This window comes from Pseudonaja textilis, chromosome 17, assembly GCF_049901715.1.
Source record: "Pseudonaja textilis isolate UNSWEBS1 chromosome 17, rPseTex1.2, whole genome shotgun sequence".
Lineage (NCBI taxonomy): Eukaryota > Metazoa > Chordata > Lepidosauria > Squamata > Elapidae > Pseudonaja > Pseudonaja textilis.
In genome coordinates, this window is record NC_142006.1 from 1626364 (window position 1) to 1643132 (window position 16769).

General features: G+C 48.0%; 2 protein-coding genes across 4 annotated transcripts in view; both read right to left on the reverse strand.

Annotated features, from left to right (window-relative positions):
* AGPAT2 (1-acylglycerol-3-phosphate O-acyltransferase 2) overlaps positions 1 to 3940 on the reverse strand; it is a 41915-nt gene extending 37975 nt beyond the window's left edge. The window contains exon 1 of the mRNA XM_026719142.2: positions 2328 to 3940. Coding sequence (XP_026574927.2) covers positions 2328 to 2515 — 188 coding nt within the window. The 5' untranslated portion in view covers positions 2516 to 3940. The remainder of the gene's footprint in view (positions 1 to 2327) is intronic.
* A 12-nt stretch (positions 3941 to 3952) lies between these two features.
* LOC113448475 (ficolin-1-like) lies at positions 3953 to 11092 on the reverse strand. Of its 3 annotated transcripts, none has more exons than XM_087914383.1 (10): positions 10922 to 11092; positions 9560 to 9794; positions 9311 to 9424; positions 8990 to 9043; positions 8632 to 8658; positions 8273 to 8308; positions 6722 to 6849; positions 4918 to 5047; positions 4588 to 4722; positions 3953 to 4441 (listed from the first exon to the last, which is right to left on the reverse strand). In XM_087914383.1, exons 2-10 carry the CDS (start codon positions 9645 to 9647, stop codon positions 4191 to 4193), a joined length of 963 nt encoding a protein of 320 aa, XP_087770509.1. In that variant the 5' UTR covers positions 9648 to 9794; positions 10922 to 11092; the 3' UTR covers positions 3953 to 4190. The 3 variants fall into 3 exon arrangements, with proteins under 3 accessions (XP_087770509.1, XP_087770510.1, XP_087770508.1); XM_087914384.1 differs by having other exon boundaries at positions 9560 to 9797; positions 10922 to 11083; XM_087914382.1 differs by lacking the exon at positions 10922 to 11092 and having other exon boundaries at positions 9311 to 9699.
* Between the last annotated feature and the right edge of the window lie 5677 nt (positions 11093 to 16769).

Below are 16769 nucleotides of genomic sequence, written 5' to 3' on the forward strand. Positions count from 1 at the left end.
AGGAGGAGGAAGAAGAAGAAGAAGAGAAGAAGAAGAAGAAGAAGAAGAAGAAGAAGAAGAAGAAGAAGAAGAGAGAAGAAGAGGAGGAGGAGGAGGAGGAGGAGGAGGGGAGGAGGAGGAGGAGGAGGGAGGGGGGGAGGAGGAGGAGGAGGAGAAGAAGGAGGAGGAGGAGGAGGAGGAGGAGGAGGAGAGGAGGAGGAGGAGGAGGAGGAGGAGGAGGAGGAGGAGGAGGAGAAGAATAGTAATAAGAATACAGGAAATATTAATGCTCTGATGGTCATTTTGATAAATCCTTTCTTAGTGAGCACCTAGAAGCCAAGAGGAACATATGGGCCAAATTTCAAGTTTATAGGCTTTATAGTTCTGGAAATTTTGTGATGAGGCACAAGTGGTATTTCTCTTTTATACATATAGATTCATAGGCCACCTTTTACCAATGAGTTCAAGCCAACATACATAGTGCCTGGCTCTTTTAAATAATTTTGATGTGGGGGCAGGAATCCAAGGGAAGGCCTTGAACCAGGATCTCCCCAAAGCCAGTTAACCCCTTCACCACTGCATCTCAGGGGCTCTCACTAAGAATTCATTCTATAGGCTTTTGGAAGAGGTTCCGCTACGTCTGCCTTCTCTAACTTGGCAGCTACAGTTCACTGAATGGCCATGAGCCATGTTGGCTGGGAACTATGGAGTATATAGTCCAGCACCTCCTGGCTGGAGTAGAGGGTTGCTGACTGCTTAGCCAGAAAAGCCTTCTACAATGTTTCACAATCAGCTGCATAGGAAGCATTGTTTTCAAACTGTTAGGAATAATTTGTTAGGAACTGTTTTGAAAGGGTTGATACATTGAGATACAACCTTGATAACTCTAAACTGTCTACATAGAGTTCAACTCTGGGAATTGCGAGGACTTTTTAAAGTTACCAGGGTTGAAAAAACACTGAGTTCAAGTCCTACCCTGCAGTTTACATTGGGGGGCCTGCCTGCTCTGACCAATTCCTTCCGTTTGTGGGCTCAACGCTGCCTTTACGGCTTCAGGGTTTTGGAGAAGCAAGCCAGGTTAACTTCCTGCTTCACAGAACCCAGGTGTGTAAACTTGATTCTGCTTCTCCTCCCCCTTTTTGGGGAGGGGGATCCTTGGGATTGGTGGCCTCCAGGGGTGGGCCTCGTATCTTAGGGAAGACCTGGGAACAATCCCTGCCACTGGCTACTCATCAGATACTACTATTAGCAGCCCAGAAGAGGCTCGGCAAGCAGGGAGGGCCGATGGGGTGGGAGGGGAGGCCTGCGTCTTTCTTACTTGGCTTGTTACAAGCAGCGAAGCAAAGGGGGAGCGGGGTAAGAGTCCCGGGATGGGAGACCACCAGGCGATCCCCAGCCAGCGGAGCAAACTGAACAAGAGCCCCTTCGTGGAAGAGAGTTAACCAGGCCAGGGCTTCGGGGGTCCCAGCAGCAGCAAAGCAAGGGGAAGATGGGGGGAGATAAGGAAGAGTCCTGGGATGGGAGACCACCAGGAGATCCCAGCCAGCAGAGCAAACTGAATGGGAGCCCTTTGCGAAAGGGCAGCGTAGAAAAGCACCGCCGTTCTGGAGAGAGAGAGGGGGGCTTTGGGATCCCGACAGCAGTGAAAGGGGGGACGGCACACGTAAGAGTCCTGGGACAGGAGACCACCAGGCAATCCCCAGCAGCAGAGCAAACTGAATGGGAGCCCCTTCGCGAAAGGGCAGCGTGGAAAAGCACCGCCCTTCTGGAGAGGGAGAGGGAGAGAGAGAAAGAGGGGAGAGACAGCAGTGAAGTGTGGGGACGGCACACGTAAGAGTCCGGACAGGAGACCACCAGGCGATCCCAGCCAGCAGAGCAACAACAGGAGCCCTTCCGAAAGGGCAGCGTGGAAAAGCACCGCCCTTCTGGAAGAGAGAGAGGAGAGCGCCAGGGCCTTGGGATCCCGACAGCAGTGAAGAGGGGAGGAAACGGGACACGTAAGAGTCCGGGACAGGAGACCACCAGGCGATCCCAGCCAGCAGAGCAAACTGAAGGGTAACCCCTTTGTGAAAGGGCAGCTGGAAAAGCACCGCCCTTCTGAGAGAGAGAGAGAGAGAGAGCGCCAGGGCTTTGGGATCCCGACAGCAGTGAAAGAAGGGGGGAAACGGGACACGTAAGAGTCCCCGGACGGGAGACCACCAGGCGATCCCAACCCAGCAGAGCAAGCGGGAAAAGAGAGCGAGCCCAGCCAGGGCTTCGGAGTCCGGCAGAGGCCGGAGCGCGGCCCGGGGCAATGGCGGCACCCACGTGGGCGGGGGCGGGGGCGGGGGGGGCCGCCCGGGACTCACGTCATGTTGCGGACGGTGCGGCCGCCGTTCCAGAGGAGGCAGGCGACGCTGGTGAGGGCCGAGGCGACCACGCAGAGCACGATGTAGCTGACGACCTTGGCGCGGAAGCGGAGCCGCGGGCGCAGCGCCAGCAGCCCCAGCAGCAGCAGCGCCAGCAGCAGCAGCAGCGCCACCGCGGCGGCCCCCATCCCGAGCCCAAAAGCCGCCGCCGCCGCCGCCGCCCCGGAACTCCGACGCTCGGCGAGAGAGAGAGAGAGAAAGTCGGGAAGCGCCTGGCTGCGCCTCGCCGGAGCTCGCCAGCTCTTAAGGGCCGGCCGCGCCTCCCGCACACGCCCTCCGGGCCCTCCGCCCAGGGGCGGCTCCGCTCCGCCCGGCCCGGCTCGGAACGCCCGCCCGCCGCTGCGCAGCCCCGACCGTTCGCGCGGTTCCTTTTCTTCCCAGGTTAACAGAATTGGAAGGGACCTTGGAGGTCATCTAGACCAACCTCCGCTTGTGGGCTCCCGGGCTGGGAAGCCCCGTAAAGCCCTTTTTAAGACTTACAGACCGCTTCACGGGGCTTCCCAGCCGTGCTTTGCAAGCTCCGTCGGTTGCTTCTCGGTGTGATTCAATTTATTTTATTTACTTACTTATATTTTTTTTTACAAGATAATAAAACATAGTTACAGGGGTGGAATTCAATTTTTTTAAAAAACTATCGGTTCTGTGGGCGTGGCTTATTTGGTGGGCGTGGCTTGTCATATGATTGTGGGTGCGGTTTAGTGGGCGTGTGGCTGGGTGGGCGTGGCTTGGTGGTCATGTGACTGGGTGGGTGTGACTTGGTGGGCGTGGCCAACTCAATGTCACTCACATGAAGGGGTGCCTCACCTGGCCCCTCCCCTCCCTGCCTCAACATATCTATAGTTCTGTAAAAATGTTGTTCACCTTTTTTGACTTTATTATCTGCATACTAAACAGTAGATGTCCTTTCATGGACCACTGAAAGGGGGAAATGGCTCATGTGCTTTGCCCAAGAGGGTGGCAGGCAACAGGCTTTGTAGGGGCTGCCACAAAGAAAGGGGGGGATGTATTTTCCAAAGCACCAGAAGGCAAACAAGAAGCCATGGATGGAAACTGAGCAAAGAGAGAAGCAACCTAAGACTAAGGAGAAACTTCCTAACCGTGAGAACAATTAACCAGTGGAACTCCTTGTCTCCAGAAGTTCTGAGTGCTCCATCACTGGAGGTTTTTAAGAAAAGACTGGACAGCCTTTTCTCTGAAATGGTATAGGGTTCACCCCGAAGTCCCTTCTCGGGATTATTCTGACACCTTTCCCAGGATTTCTACTCAGAGTTTGGCACTCAGACTTATATACCGATTTACAGGGCTTTACAGCTCTCTCTAAGCAGTTTACAGAGTCAGCCTCTTGCCCCCAACAATCTGGGTCCTCATTTTACAAACCTCGGAAGGACGGGAGGCTGAGTCAACCTTGAGCGGGTGAGATTTCAACTGCCAAATTGCCGGCAGTCAGCAGACATAGCCTGCAGTGCCGCACTCTAACCACTGCGCCACCGCAGCCCTTAAATCAAATAGGGGAAAACGCTAGTATAAATTCTTATAGGAATAAAGCAAACTTGGACGTCCTCGGCTTGGTTGAAGATCATATTTCTGTTTATTTATTTATTTAACATTCATTGGCTGCCCTACTCCAGTAGAGCTGAGGGGGAGCAAATGGGAAAAGCCCCTCCCCCCCCGCCAATTCTGCAAAATCATTGAACCCTGTGAATTTTGTAAAATATCAAGGTAACATATCGAAAGCAGAGGGGGGTGGACTGGATGCCCTTTGGCACCCCTCAGAAGGAAAGGCCCATCAGCTGAAGGAGCCGCCTAAGCCACAGGCCGGATTTTCATTTCGGAGCGCTTGTAGGAGTAGTATATGCCTTTGCCACTGTTCCAGTTGATTCCGTCCCCAAGAGACTGGTGTTCTCCCAGCCAATATCTCCCGTTGAGGTTGGAGTAGTGGCAGCTCTTGTACCACCAGGCCCCCTTGTACCTCTCAGCGCAGTTGAACTTCTTAGGGTCCTGCCGCTTGTCTCGGGTGGAGAAGGGCATGTGATTGTGCTGGGAGAGCGAGTCACCTGGGAGGCAGAAAACGGGGGGGGAGGGGGATGAGTGCCTGGAAGGCCAGCCCAGAGCATCTCCAGGGAGGCATTCATTGGCCTGACGGGCACTGCCCAATTCCAAGAGGCTCATGGAGAAGGATGCTGAGTCCCCCTGGACTCACCTGCAGGGCCCCCCTTGAAAGCGCCCAGAGTTAGCCGATACCAGTCGGATTCTGCCGCCACCTGGAAGGACGCATATTTGGCGAAGGATTCCGTATGGTTGAAATCCATCAAGTCGACACGCAATTCGTTCTTTCCTAGGAGGAAGAAAAGAGCCGTTTGCCTCCGTTTTGGCACCACCAAACTCACAGCCCCGTGGCCTGTTTCTCTGGTGCCTCCTCCATCCACAGAGGGGGCTGAGGGTCCACTGGAGGCTCTTCCCAGCCAGGGCCCTGCGCCCCTCTCTCCCCTGGCAGCAGGAGGGTTCAGGGCTGCAAGGTGAAGCCCCTCACCCAGAGAGGTCAAGCGGTGAAGGTTGTCGTTGCCCAACCAGAATTCGGTCAGCTGGTTTCCAAATCCTCTCTTGTAGGCAGCCCAGTCTCGGAAAAAGTCCACCGAGCCGTCCGACCGCCTTTGGAAGACCTGAGGGGCAGAATAGGGACCCTTAACTTCCTCTCTGGGCAGGTCTAGAAATCCAAGTATTTTTCTCCCCGTGCCCCTCCCCTTCCCAAATTTTAGGGGTCTCAGGGCTGGCCTCCTCCACCCAGAAGTGCTCGTCACCCTCCCAGAGTCCTTCCAGGCCCCATCCTGGTAGAGACTTGACTTCTGGTTCATTCCGTTCCTGGCAAACAGCAAAGTTGCAATCCTGGGTGTGTCTGCTGTGGGGCATCACCCAGGGACGGGATGCAAATATTTTTACTATCTGTTCTGTGGGTGGGACTAGGGCGGGGTAGGTATGGCTTCTTTTTTTTGCAGCAAACCTCCCCTCTCGGGGGTTCCTTTTTCTGTCTCCTGGTCAAGCAGTAAGACAGCGAGGGGGATCCCAGCACAGCGGATCATCGGAACAGCTGATTGTTGGAGGGTGAAAAAACTGGTTCAGCTGAACCGGTAGCTGTTTTTTTTAACAACCAGTTTGGACAAACAATAATGTTTTTTACTACCGGTTCACGCGAACCGGGCTGAACCAGTAGAATGTCACCACTAGCATAACCCCGTTCCCCAGGGAAGCTCCTTCCAAGGCACGGCCATCACAAGAGCTGTAAATTTAGCATGGGGGCCATACTTGCAAATACAATCAAGATATGTGAAGGATGCAAAAACACGTGGGTTCTATAAAGAGCCAACTGCCCTGGATCAGATATTTTTAAGGACGGTTGAAAAATTAATAGAGAAAATATATGGTCCTTGGTTAAGTGCTAAAATGGAGGATGGACAGATGAAAAAAACAATGATAGCATGGGCAAAAAACTTGGGGTATAACATAAAATTAGCTAAATGGCCCCCAAAAATGGGATAGGGTTAGGGTTAGGGTTGTAAATTGACAGCAGCAACCTTTTATAAGGAAAATTTGTATAAAATGTTTGATAGGTGGCATTTACCACCAGCAAGACTAGCAAAGATGTTTAAGAATATGTCCGTGATATGTTGGAAATGTAATCGGATACTGGGTTCCGACTTTCATATGTAGTAGACTTGTCCAAAAGCAAAAAATTAAAAATCTGGATGAAAATACACGCATGGTTAGAGAAAATGATAAAGCAACATATTAATTTAAAACCAGAAATATTATTGTAAGGTATATTGCCAGAAAAATAATGATAAAGGCCAGGGGTTGTATATGTAATATTACATGTGTTGACAATAGTAAGAATTGTATTTGCACAATATTAGAAAAATGAGGATGAAAGTACAATTAGAAAAATATTAGACTGTGCGAAGATGGATAGATTGACCTTAATAATAAAAGATAAGGAAGAAACGAAGTATTTTTTTAACATGGGATATGTCCTATCAATGTTTGAATAAAAGAGGTAGAAATTAGAGGATGAAAGTCTACTGAAATATATAAATTAATCAAGTCATAAAGTTTACTATAATTAGTAAATTGTGATATTCTAAGTATGGATGTTATATAACTATTACTTTTACTACTAGTTTACTAACACTTTGTACAAGCATATTGATCCAGACAAAACATTATTTATTAAGCACTTATGTATTTTAAAAAAGAAAAAAAATGTATAAATAATTTTTTTTAAAAAAAAGGGCAGCACCCCTTGGCCAGGCCTGGGAAGAGCCGCCCTCCGCCGGACTTACAATCCACCCGCCTCCGTCGGTGTCCATGTCGCACAGCACCTCCAGGGGCTTACAGTCCTGGGGGTAGATGGTGTACCAGCCACTCAGGACCATCCCCCTTTTCAAGAGCTCTTTGCAGTTTCGGGCACCTGGGCAGAAAGAAGGCAGGAGAGGTTGGAGCTCTCTGTGCCAGGGTCTTCACCAAAACACCCTGTACCCCTCTTCGTCTTTTGGTTGGTCAAGCAGGCTGAGGAGGGGTGAGATTCTACCAGTTCGGTCTGGTTTGGGTGAACCAGTAGCTCCGAAGATCAGCTGGGAGCAAACCGGTTTGGCTTCAAAAATCAGGGTATCTCCTTTTGCTTTTTCCCACCACCAATCAGCTGTTTTCCAAAGATCAGCTGTGCTGCACAACTCAGATCAGCTAGAAAGCAGGAAACCGTCAGATTTCTGGCTTTCCAGCTCATCTAAATCGAGTGGCAAAGCGCATTTCCCCCTCCCTTGCCGTTGGACCGCTTAGCCCAGGAGGCATCCCTGAGGCACAGTAGGCAAAAAAAGAAGAAAACCCACCACACCCACCCAGTCACATGACCCCCTGGCCACGCCTATTTTGCCACGCCCGCAGAACTGGTAGTTTCAATATCTGCATCCCACCCACCCCGGAGGCCGAGTCATTGCAGCCAGGCGTTGTAGGTTGGGGATGGGGGATGCTCTCAATATCGGATTGGGTGGGCTGGAGTCCCCCCTGCCCCCAAAATATTTTTGGAGGAGCCATGTTTCTTTTCAAGATGGGACCTGTTTTAGGACAACCCCTTTTTTTCTGCCTTTTTCCTCTTGAAGCGAAGGCAGAATCCTGCAGACAGCCGGAACTGTCTGGCCACAGCATTGGCCGAACTCTCTTGGGGAATTGTGGGAGGGGAGCTAAGAAAGACATAAGACATAAGAATTTATTTGTCATTACACTCGCAAGCGGGTGCAACGAAATGAGGTGCTCTTCCACAAGTAAAACTGGACAACACCATTGAAAGAAAAATAAAAACACAATTAATTAATAAATTAAACACAACAGACCATACAATAATCTCTATACAATTTAAAAATGTAAATACCCCATTACTCTCAGCCATTAAATTCCACAAAAATCTTATGACCCTGCATTCAAACTCAAAACTGCACTTGGATAAAAACTGTTCTTAAATCTAGTCGTCCTTGTTCTTAATACCCTGAATCTCCTTCTCGATGGTAATAGTTCAAAGAGCTGATGTCCCGGATGAGAGGAGTCATTCAATATATTAAATATCTTCCTCTTACATCTATTCCTATACCGTTCTTCCAAAGAGGGGAGTGAGCAGCCAATGATGTTTTGGGCCATCTTAATCACCCTCTGAATTGCCTTTTTCTCTGCCACTGTGCAGCTCGAGAACCATACACAGAGACAGTAGGATAATCTACTCTCAATTGAACTCCGATAGAAGGTAGTCCGTAGACTCTCAGCCAGTTGTTGTTTCCTAAGAAAGAATGGCTAGTAAAGACACACGCACGCACACATGCACACACACGCTCACACTCACTCACCTTGCTTGCACCGGAGCACCTCCAGCCTCTTCTCATCTGCAAAAAAGAAGGAAGGGTGCATAAAAGCCCATTTCTGCCCCCCACCTCCCAGCCACCCCGCCCTCCATGTGGCAGGAAAAGCCCTGGAGGGAGAGATTCCACAGCGCTGACTTGCAGCAGGTGCGGGACGGAGGCTGCCCACCTGCCAGGAGTCCTTTTTGGCTTAACCTCATACCCTCCTGAGCTCATTGGGGGGTGAGGGGGGGGCAGAGCTGTACAGTTAGGCCAGGAAGCCCGTTCTGCTTCAGAGAATCGAGTGGCTGGCTGAGGGCCCCGATCCAAGGCAGCTCCCCTTGAGGGGGAGGGCCTGCAGTCCTTACCCATTTCTCCTGGGTCGCCTTTCTTGCCTGGAATGCAAAAGAGAAAGGGAAGGGCAGAATTCCTCCTCTTTAGGAGGGTCTGGCAGCATCACTGGGGTTCAAGAAGGGGGCGCCAAGCAGCTGAACCCCAGAAGCCCAGAAGTAGCAGTATTTGCTGTGAGGAAATGGGTGCCAGGTTCTCAGACAGGTGAGGTTCTGGGACGCTCTGTGTGTGTGTGATCTCTACACTCAAGCAAACCAACCACCCCGCTTTTAGGGTCTCTTCTTTGGGTTCCTTGCCCAATTTGCCCCCCCCTCTCTCTCCAACAGCTGCCCAAACACACCTGCGCGACCCCGGAATCCGAAACCCCCCTCTTACCTTTTGGCCCAGGGGCTCCAACTTTCCCGGGGATTCCCTGCGAGCCCCTTTCACCTGGAAAGGAAAGGTGGCTGGTTGGGCAGCTGCCGGCCCCCTCTGTGTTTCGTGCAGGCTTACACCAGAGCAGGTGGCTTAACCCAAGGAATGCCCCCTTTGGGAAGGGGAGTTTCAACGGGCTGAGTGCCCGGAAGAAGCGTTGCCACTTTTTGCCACCTTTGCCGTTTCGTGGCACTTCCCTTCTGCCTTGTGACGAGACAGGTTGTTTCTTTCAGGAGGGGGTCAGTTTCCGGAGCCCACGTCCCCCTCTGTCCACAGACCCACCTTTGGCCCCTGGAATGCCAGGAGGGCCCTGTGGCCCTCGTGCCCCTGGCAGGCCCGGACTCCCCCGCACGATGGCTATTGTCTCGTTGCTATTCAGGCCCAGGGCCTTAAATTCTGCAAAGGAAGGAAAACGTTTAGAGAGGAAAAGTGGGCGTTTCTTTCGGACCTGAGCTACATTTCCCATCTCTGGAGGCTGGCAGAAGGACGCTGCCCCTCTCGTTCCATAGAGCCAACCTGCCTGCTGCTCACCTGGGCAGGAGGAATCCTGCGCCCCTCGTTGGATTACGACCATCAGGCAGAACAAAAGGAGACCCGCTTGTTCTCCGGCTCTCCTCATGGTGCCCGCTGGACTCGGACTTCAACCTGTCCTGGACTCTCTGCTTTTATTTGGGCAGCCGGCTTTTGTCTCTTTCCCTTTTAAGTGGGGACTCCAGGGCAACCTCACAACACCACAAACTGCTCCTTTGTTGATCAAAGCACACCCCTGCTAGTTAAACACACGGGCAATTCTTCATTGTAGAGGGAGGCACCCCAACCACTTGAAAGCAAGGGAAAACATGGGGTTACTATTATTTATTAGGTTATTATGAGGTGTCTTCAAGTGAACCTCTCTTCCAAGGTCGGTTGTAAGCAGAGCCGGATTTCCAATCCAGAGTCAAAGGACAAGTCGTCCAATGGCCAAAATTATGCCGGACGTCAAATCTGGGGGTGGGTGTGAACCAGCTAAATAGCCACGGGGTGACTTTCCTGATTTTGTAGAAATACGAACAACGTGACTGAGGCAACAAGCAACAAGGAAGTTTCGGTCATGTGCTGTGAAAAGGTCCACTTGCCACCCACATTTCAAGATCCTTGAAAACCATCCAGAAAAGAGCCAAGAGGTTCCTCCTTCCTCAGCCTTTGGCTCTCCTGGAAAAGCCACTAGAGAATCTGGCCACAGATGTTTGAGACAAAAAATTTGGAATATGATTCGCATTTTAATACCCCTCCCCTTATCTCGATGTGTATTTAGAGAAACAAAAGCCAGTATGTTAATTCCCCTCCCAACCCTTCTGTAGGAACGATCTTTCTCTCAGTTTCCTAGGACATACCTAATTTCCCCCTGCCCCCTTTTTAGAACGGATTTTTCCAGAGATTCCCAGGATACATCTCACTGTGGAATTTTTATGATCTTCTCATCTCCTGGCTGTGCCACTCAGAGATGATAAGTTCTGGCCATCTGGCTTTTCTCCCTCCATTATATCATGTGTGGGTTATACAAATTTGATATAAGATTAAATATATTCAGGTTACATCAAGAAAGGATTTCTTTATCAGCTTCCCCCCTTTTCTTCTTCCACTGAAGAAATGACAGATACTGTTTTCCTTGCATGAAGCCAAAAGTCTCTCCCTCCCTCTCTCCCCCCCTGGGAACGGAGCTGGAGACGGTATCCTGCAATCCCAAATAAAGAACGATCGATCAGTAGGAAAACGGGGTGGGGTGATTTTCCTGCAGAATTTTTTAGGGATTTTCCCAGGGTCTCTGATCCGTGGGATTTAAAAGTATGAGTTTGGGGATCCCTGAGGTCCAAAATGTTGGTGACCCCTGAGCTAGAGTATTTGTGCCCTTACCTAAGGAGGGCAAGATTTCTTCACTGCTTTGATGCAACATTCTGGGTCCAAGTTCAGGCTGCCCTCTCAGAATTCACACGGGGTCAGGCACTCCGCCCCGACTCTGCTGCCGGCAACACGGGAACTCAACTTCTACCTCCTAGTATGCCTCCCTCCTCATCTGTTTGGCCCAGATCCCGCAGCAGGATTTGGAAACCAAGATATAACTGGTACGAGTGTTGCTAATGTCAAAAATCTTACTGTGGTTTTTCAGGCGTGTTCTTTCCTACACAAGGAGGCCTCTGTTCCTTCACTTGGCTTTTTTTGGGCAACTTTAAATGTCTCAAGGTGGGATTTTGAGCCTGCTGGATGGACCTGCCTAGCCAGCTTGCTTGTTGCACATGTCCTCCCTGGAGGAAGAAGCTTTGGGGCAAGGAGAGGGATTCCTGTGGACACAAAGACCAGACCTGCCACCCACGCAAATGTCACTCAAAGAGGTTGAGACATAGATTGCAAACCCGGAGCGTTTGGTAAAACGGTGTTCTGACCCATTGACTTTCCTTCAAAAGAAGAAGTGAGAGGCCTTCTCCCCTTCCGTTCCTCAACCCTTTAACCTACTTGCAGCTGCTGATGTGTGGAAAGAATTCTGAAATATTTCTTGCGCCCTTGGGGAGGAGGGGTGGAAACAGGGGGAGGAAACAAACTAGAGTATTTGTGCCCTTACCTGAGGAGGGCAAGATTTCTTTACTGCTGTGATGCAATGTTCTGGGTCCAAGTTGAGGCTGCCCTCTCTGAATCAGGAGAGACAACGCTGCCTCTGAAACACTTGGCTTACGCTCCAGATCCGAGGTCAGATCTTCTGTTCCCAGGGCAGGGCTGAAAGGAAACACTGGAAAGAAGGAATGGTGAAAGGGGCTTTGGAGTCTCAGTGGACAACTACCTAAATATGAGCCAGCAGTGTGCAGTGGCAGCCAAAAAAGCCAATGCGATCCTAAATTGCTTTAACAGAGGGATACAATCAAGATCAAGGGAAGTACCACTCTATAAAACCTTCTGTAAGGCCACACCTAGAGTCCTGCATCCAGATTTGGTCCACACACTATAAAAAAGAGGTTGAGACTCTAGAAAGAGGGCAGAGAAGAGCAACCAGGAGGATTAGGGGACTGGAGGCTCAAACATACGATGAACGGCTGCAGGAACTGGGCCTGGCTAGTCTGGGGAAGAGAAGGGCCACGGGAGACAGGATAGCATCTTCCAAGATTTGAGGGGCTGCCACAGAGAGGAGGAGGAAGGGGTCAAGCTATTTTCCAAGGCACACGAAGGCCAGACAAGAAACAATGGATGGAAACTGATCAGGGAGAGATTCAACCTGGAAATAAGGAGGAATTTTCTGATAGTAAAAACAATTAGCCAATGGAACGGAAGTTTCCTCCGGAAGTTGTGGGAGCTTCATCCCTGGAGTCTTTCAAGAAGAGATTGGGCTGCCATCTGTCAGAAATGGCGTAGGGTCTTCTGCTTGGGCAGAGGGTTGGACTAGATGACCTACAAGATCCCTTCCAACTCTTACTCTGAATCTAATCTGAATCTCTTTGGTATCCATTGCAAAATGCATCCTTTCTAACAGGTGGACAATTAGCTCAGAGGAACTTTCCAAAGAGAATTGTATTTCAATGGAATCCTCACTAGCGGAGCTGTGTTTCGTGCCCTTCCTTAATGACGGTGCCAAGGGGTTCCCAGCCTTCTCTCCATCCCTCAGTGTGGATATTCCCAGCGTGGTCTTTCCAGAGTGGGAAGGGAGCGGGCAACCAGGAGGGCTGCAGAGAATTGGCAATTTCCAAGAGAAATGCCAGCATACTTGCTTCAGCTGACAGTATGGCTGTAAGGCAAACAGAAAGTATCCATGACATCAATCACTCCAAGACATATTCTCTCCAATTGATTTATTTAGGAACAGATCTGGTAGGTCTAAGGCAATTTCCCAAAGTGAAAATATGTTCAGGGTCATTACACAGAATCCACCTTCTCTCCTCCCACTCCTACACTTCTTAAATCACGAGAACCAATTAACTGCAGCTGGAATTTCTTAGTACGACATACAGAATAACCTTGAGCTTTTCAACTCCTCCACCACCACCCGTCCCATTATGTGAATTTCAAAGCTGACAATGGCCTCCTGCCATAAGATGCAAGGGTAGGTGGAGGAAATTAGGGAAGTAGGGATGGAGGAGGGGGAGGGTGACAGGGTGACAGGAACCAGAGATGTCAAACCAGAATATACCAGCTAATCAAATATGGAGCCTGAGAACAGAATGTGAAACTCCACCAAAGAGGCACAAAACCTCAAAGTCATTCCCAAAACATTGAAAGCAAATATAATTGGTAGCTGGTCAAGGGAGAGAGGAAAAAAGGCAAACTTTATGCAGGAATACTCAGATCCAGCTTTGGTTATGCCATAACCGCTTGACTTTAGTAAAGAGCCTTTCGCTTCAAAGAACGGAGTCGAGGGTTTCTCTTTCCTAAATGTCCAAGTCAGGATGAGCCTGACAGCGCCTTGGGAATAACGGAGCAAAGAAATCTCCTTCATAGGGCCAAGTAGCAGAATCATTGGCTGAAGAAGAGAGTGGAATAAAAAGATATTCCAGCATGGAGTTGCTCTGTTCCGTGGGAGGGAACGACAGAGGCCGGACTATTGAAGCCTTTATCTGCAACTTCCAGGGGGGTGCAGTGAGATTTATGCAAATAGATGACCCGTGATCAAGAAAGACCTTTGGCCTATTCAGGGAGTTGTTCTGCTTTTTTGCACCTGTCAAGTCATAACATATTTCTATGGTCTTTTTAGAGTTGCCAACAGAAAGGGAGGGGGGATCAGTGCAGCAGCTTGCAAACTGAAAGTGCATTCCATAAATGTTTTCAAAGATAGTAACCTAGGTGACTGAAGTTTCTGCTGCACAAAATTCTAACTGGAGAGCCTGATTGAGGACTCTTGCGTTGCATTGGAGAATATGAATTATGATACACCCAGAGGGGTGTGGGGAAAACCAGGGTCAAAAGTAACAATGAATTATGTGTCTCAGAGTTGGCTACACCCAGGCAGTGCCAGACATGTTAACTCCCAATAAATCCTTTTCAAGTTTTGGAAGCTTAGCTCAAGACTCATGATTTAAATGGGGGTAACCGCAGGAATCCTGGCTCCAAGCTTATCTCAAAAGTCAATGAAATTGGACACTACTTAGTGCTTGGATGGGAGACTTGAGGAAAGATCTGAGTTCTAGTGTCAAGCTTCAAATGGCGTTTTTGCTGTTGCAACTATTTTCACTTCTCAGCTTACCGACAAACTATGGGGGGCGGAGGGGGTAATAGAACGAAGCTCCAGATATCAAGATGCTAGCCATGGGAACCAAGGACGTTTCGGCAGGTGTTGAACAAGAGCTGAACAAGACTTTCTCACAACAATACCAGAAGTCTCCATTGGACAATGTGACATGGCCTAATAGAGTGGAGAGAGAACTTGAAGCTTATTAATTTTCCAAATTTAAAAAAAACATAAAAACAAAACTTTGCACATTGTTATCAACATCAAGACATCTTTTGCATTTCCTCACGTTTTCCAGTATATGTATTTACTCATTCCTTTACCATTACATCTTACTCTTTACTATAACTCAATATCTTTTATCCTTACATCTCAATCTTCTCCATGGTATATTTACATATTTACATATTCCCTCATTCTTTTCCTAAATGCCATTTTATTTTATTTTTATTTCTAAACCACTCATCCCAGGCATCCCAGGCTCTATAATAAAGTTGAATCTTCTCTGTCTTTTATTTTCATCGTTAGCCTGTCCATCTCTATACAATCTATTATTTTTTTTAATAACCATGACTTCTGGTGGAACCCTTTTTTCCTTCCAGAGTTGTGCGTACGAAATCCTTGCAGCTGTTAATATACGCAACATAATATATCTATCTGTTTTATTGCATTTTTGTGTTATTATACCTAATAAAAAAGTTTATGGATTAAATTCAATTTTCTGATTCGTGATTTCTTCCATCCATTGTCTAATTGTATTCCGATATTTTTTCACTTCCTGGCATGTCCACCAGGTATGAAAATAAGTGCCTTTTTCTTTTCCACATTTCCAACAATTTGGGTCTGAATTAAACATTTTTGCCAATCTAGCGGGAGGAAGGTGCCATCTATAGAACATTTTGTATTGATTTTCCTTGTATGCTGTGGATGTAATTAGTTTGTAATTTGATCCCCACATTCTCTCCCAATTTTCCAGGTCTGTATTATGGCCAACATTTTTCGCCTTTGACCACCTCCTCTTCCATTTTAAAATCTAGTAGAAAGTTATATATTCTTGAAATCATTTTCTTTTCCATTTCTTGTAGAATTTTATCTAATTGATGCTTTTCCATGCAGAAACCAAATATTTTATAATTAACATTTAAAAGGGATATGGGCCTGTAATTTTGAATTAATTGATGGTCCGAATCTTCTTTTGGGATTAATGTTGTATATGTTTCTCCCCATGACTTAGGTGTTGTCAATACCTAATTATAGAGCTCTAATTGAATTTCTAATTTTCCTTGGAGCGTTTTATACAGTTCCCCAGGGAGACCATCCGGCCCTGGTGTCTTATTGTTTTTTTCTGTTTCAGGATTGCCTCTTGCAGTTCTCTTAATGTTATTTCCCTGTTTATCTCTTCTTTATCCTCTTCCAGGATCACAGGTAGCCCTTTTCCTTCTAAGTAATCTTGGATATTTCCCTCTTCCCTACTATATAGTTCCTCAAAAAAACTTTTAGCAATACGCTTTTTCTTTTCAGTTTGATGTTGTAGTGTACCATCGGCATCCTTCAATTGTTGGATTGCTCTTTTTTCTTTTTCTTTCTTAAGTCTATAGGATAGCCACCTTCCCGGCTTAATCGCATGTTCAAAATAATTCTGTTTTATCTTTTTCACGTCCTGTAACCATTCATCTTGGGCTAACATGTTCAACTTGAAGTTTAACTATGTGGGATTGCTTGCATGGGAAATAGTCAGATCTGATTTTTGCCCTCACCTTTGCCAATATAATATTAAAGTTTTGCATTAAAAGATGGGATCGTCTCAGTGGTGCTGGCTTTTGGTCGGGTTTGTCAGTTAGAACCTTGGCACTAGTCAGAGAAGAAGAATAAGTCCTTCCTCTTCATTTCAAGAGAGTGGGAGAACAGAATAGAGTAGAGTAGATAGAGTAGGTGTCAGCCTTCAAGATCTTCCTCCTTTCCTTTGCTTCTTTCTGGCTGTCATGAGTAACGGGGGTGTGTGGAAGGGGGAGATGTAAGGGACGTGAGCTGAAAGTGTTACTCACTGATCTTGTATAAACTGGGGAGGGTTTCTAATTCCTGCTTAGCTTTCTCTTCTCTGCGCAACTGCAAACCTTTATCTGAGTAAGCCAAGGTCAACTAGGCCTGGGGATCGACTGCAGAGCCGGAGAACCGAGCTTGACCTATAGGAGGAGACTGTGGAGAGCAAGCCTGGCCTAACCAATGTTGTCATCACCTGGAAATAACAGCATGGAATGAAACTCCTGCTATACTTAAGGAACAAAGGAATCCAGCCTTTCATCCACTTGGCCAGGGCAAAGCTGAACTTTTCAGCAATTTCTGGCTGGCATTTCCTGGGCCTCTATCGCCGCCTACTGGCCAGTTCAGAAATTGGAACCACAATTGGGTCGTGTCGCATAGAGTTTTCTCAGGCTGAATAGCAATAGAATAGAATAGAGGAATGTTTAATAGAATAGAATATAGAATAGAATAGAATAGAATAGAATAGAATAGAATAGAATAGAATAGAATAGAATAGAATAGAATAATGGAATG

Bases quoted from the DNA above. Each gene is read 5' to 3' on its own strand.
- LOC113448475 (XM_087914382.1), bottom strand. From the start codon at position 9,647: ATGAGGAGAGCCGGAGAACAAGCGGGTCTCCTTTTGTTCTGCCTGATG. The intron at 8,659-8,989 runs GTAAGAGGGGGG...TTTGCATTCCAG, and splicing joins TGGAGCCCCTGGGCCAAAAG to GCAAGAAAGGCGACCCAGGA. The intron at 6,850-8,272 runs GTGAGTGAGTGT...CTTTCTGCCCAG, and splicing joins GGTGCTCCGGTGCAAGCAAG to GTGCCCGAAACTGCAAAGAG.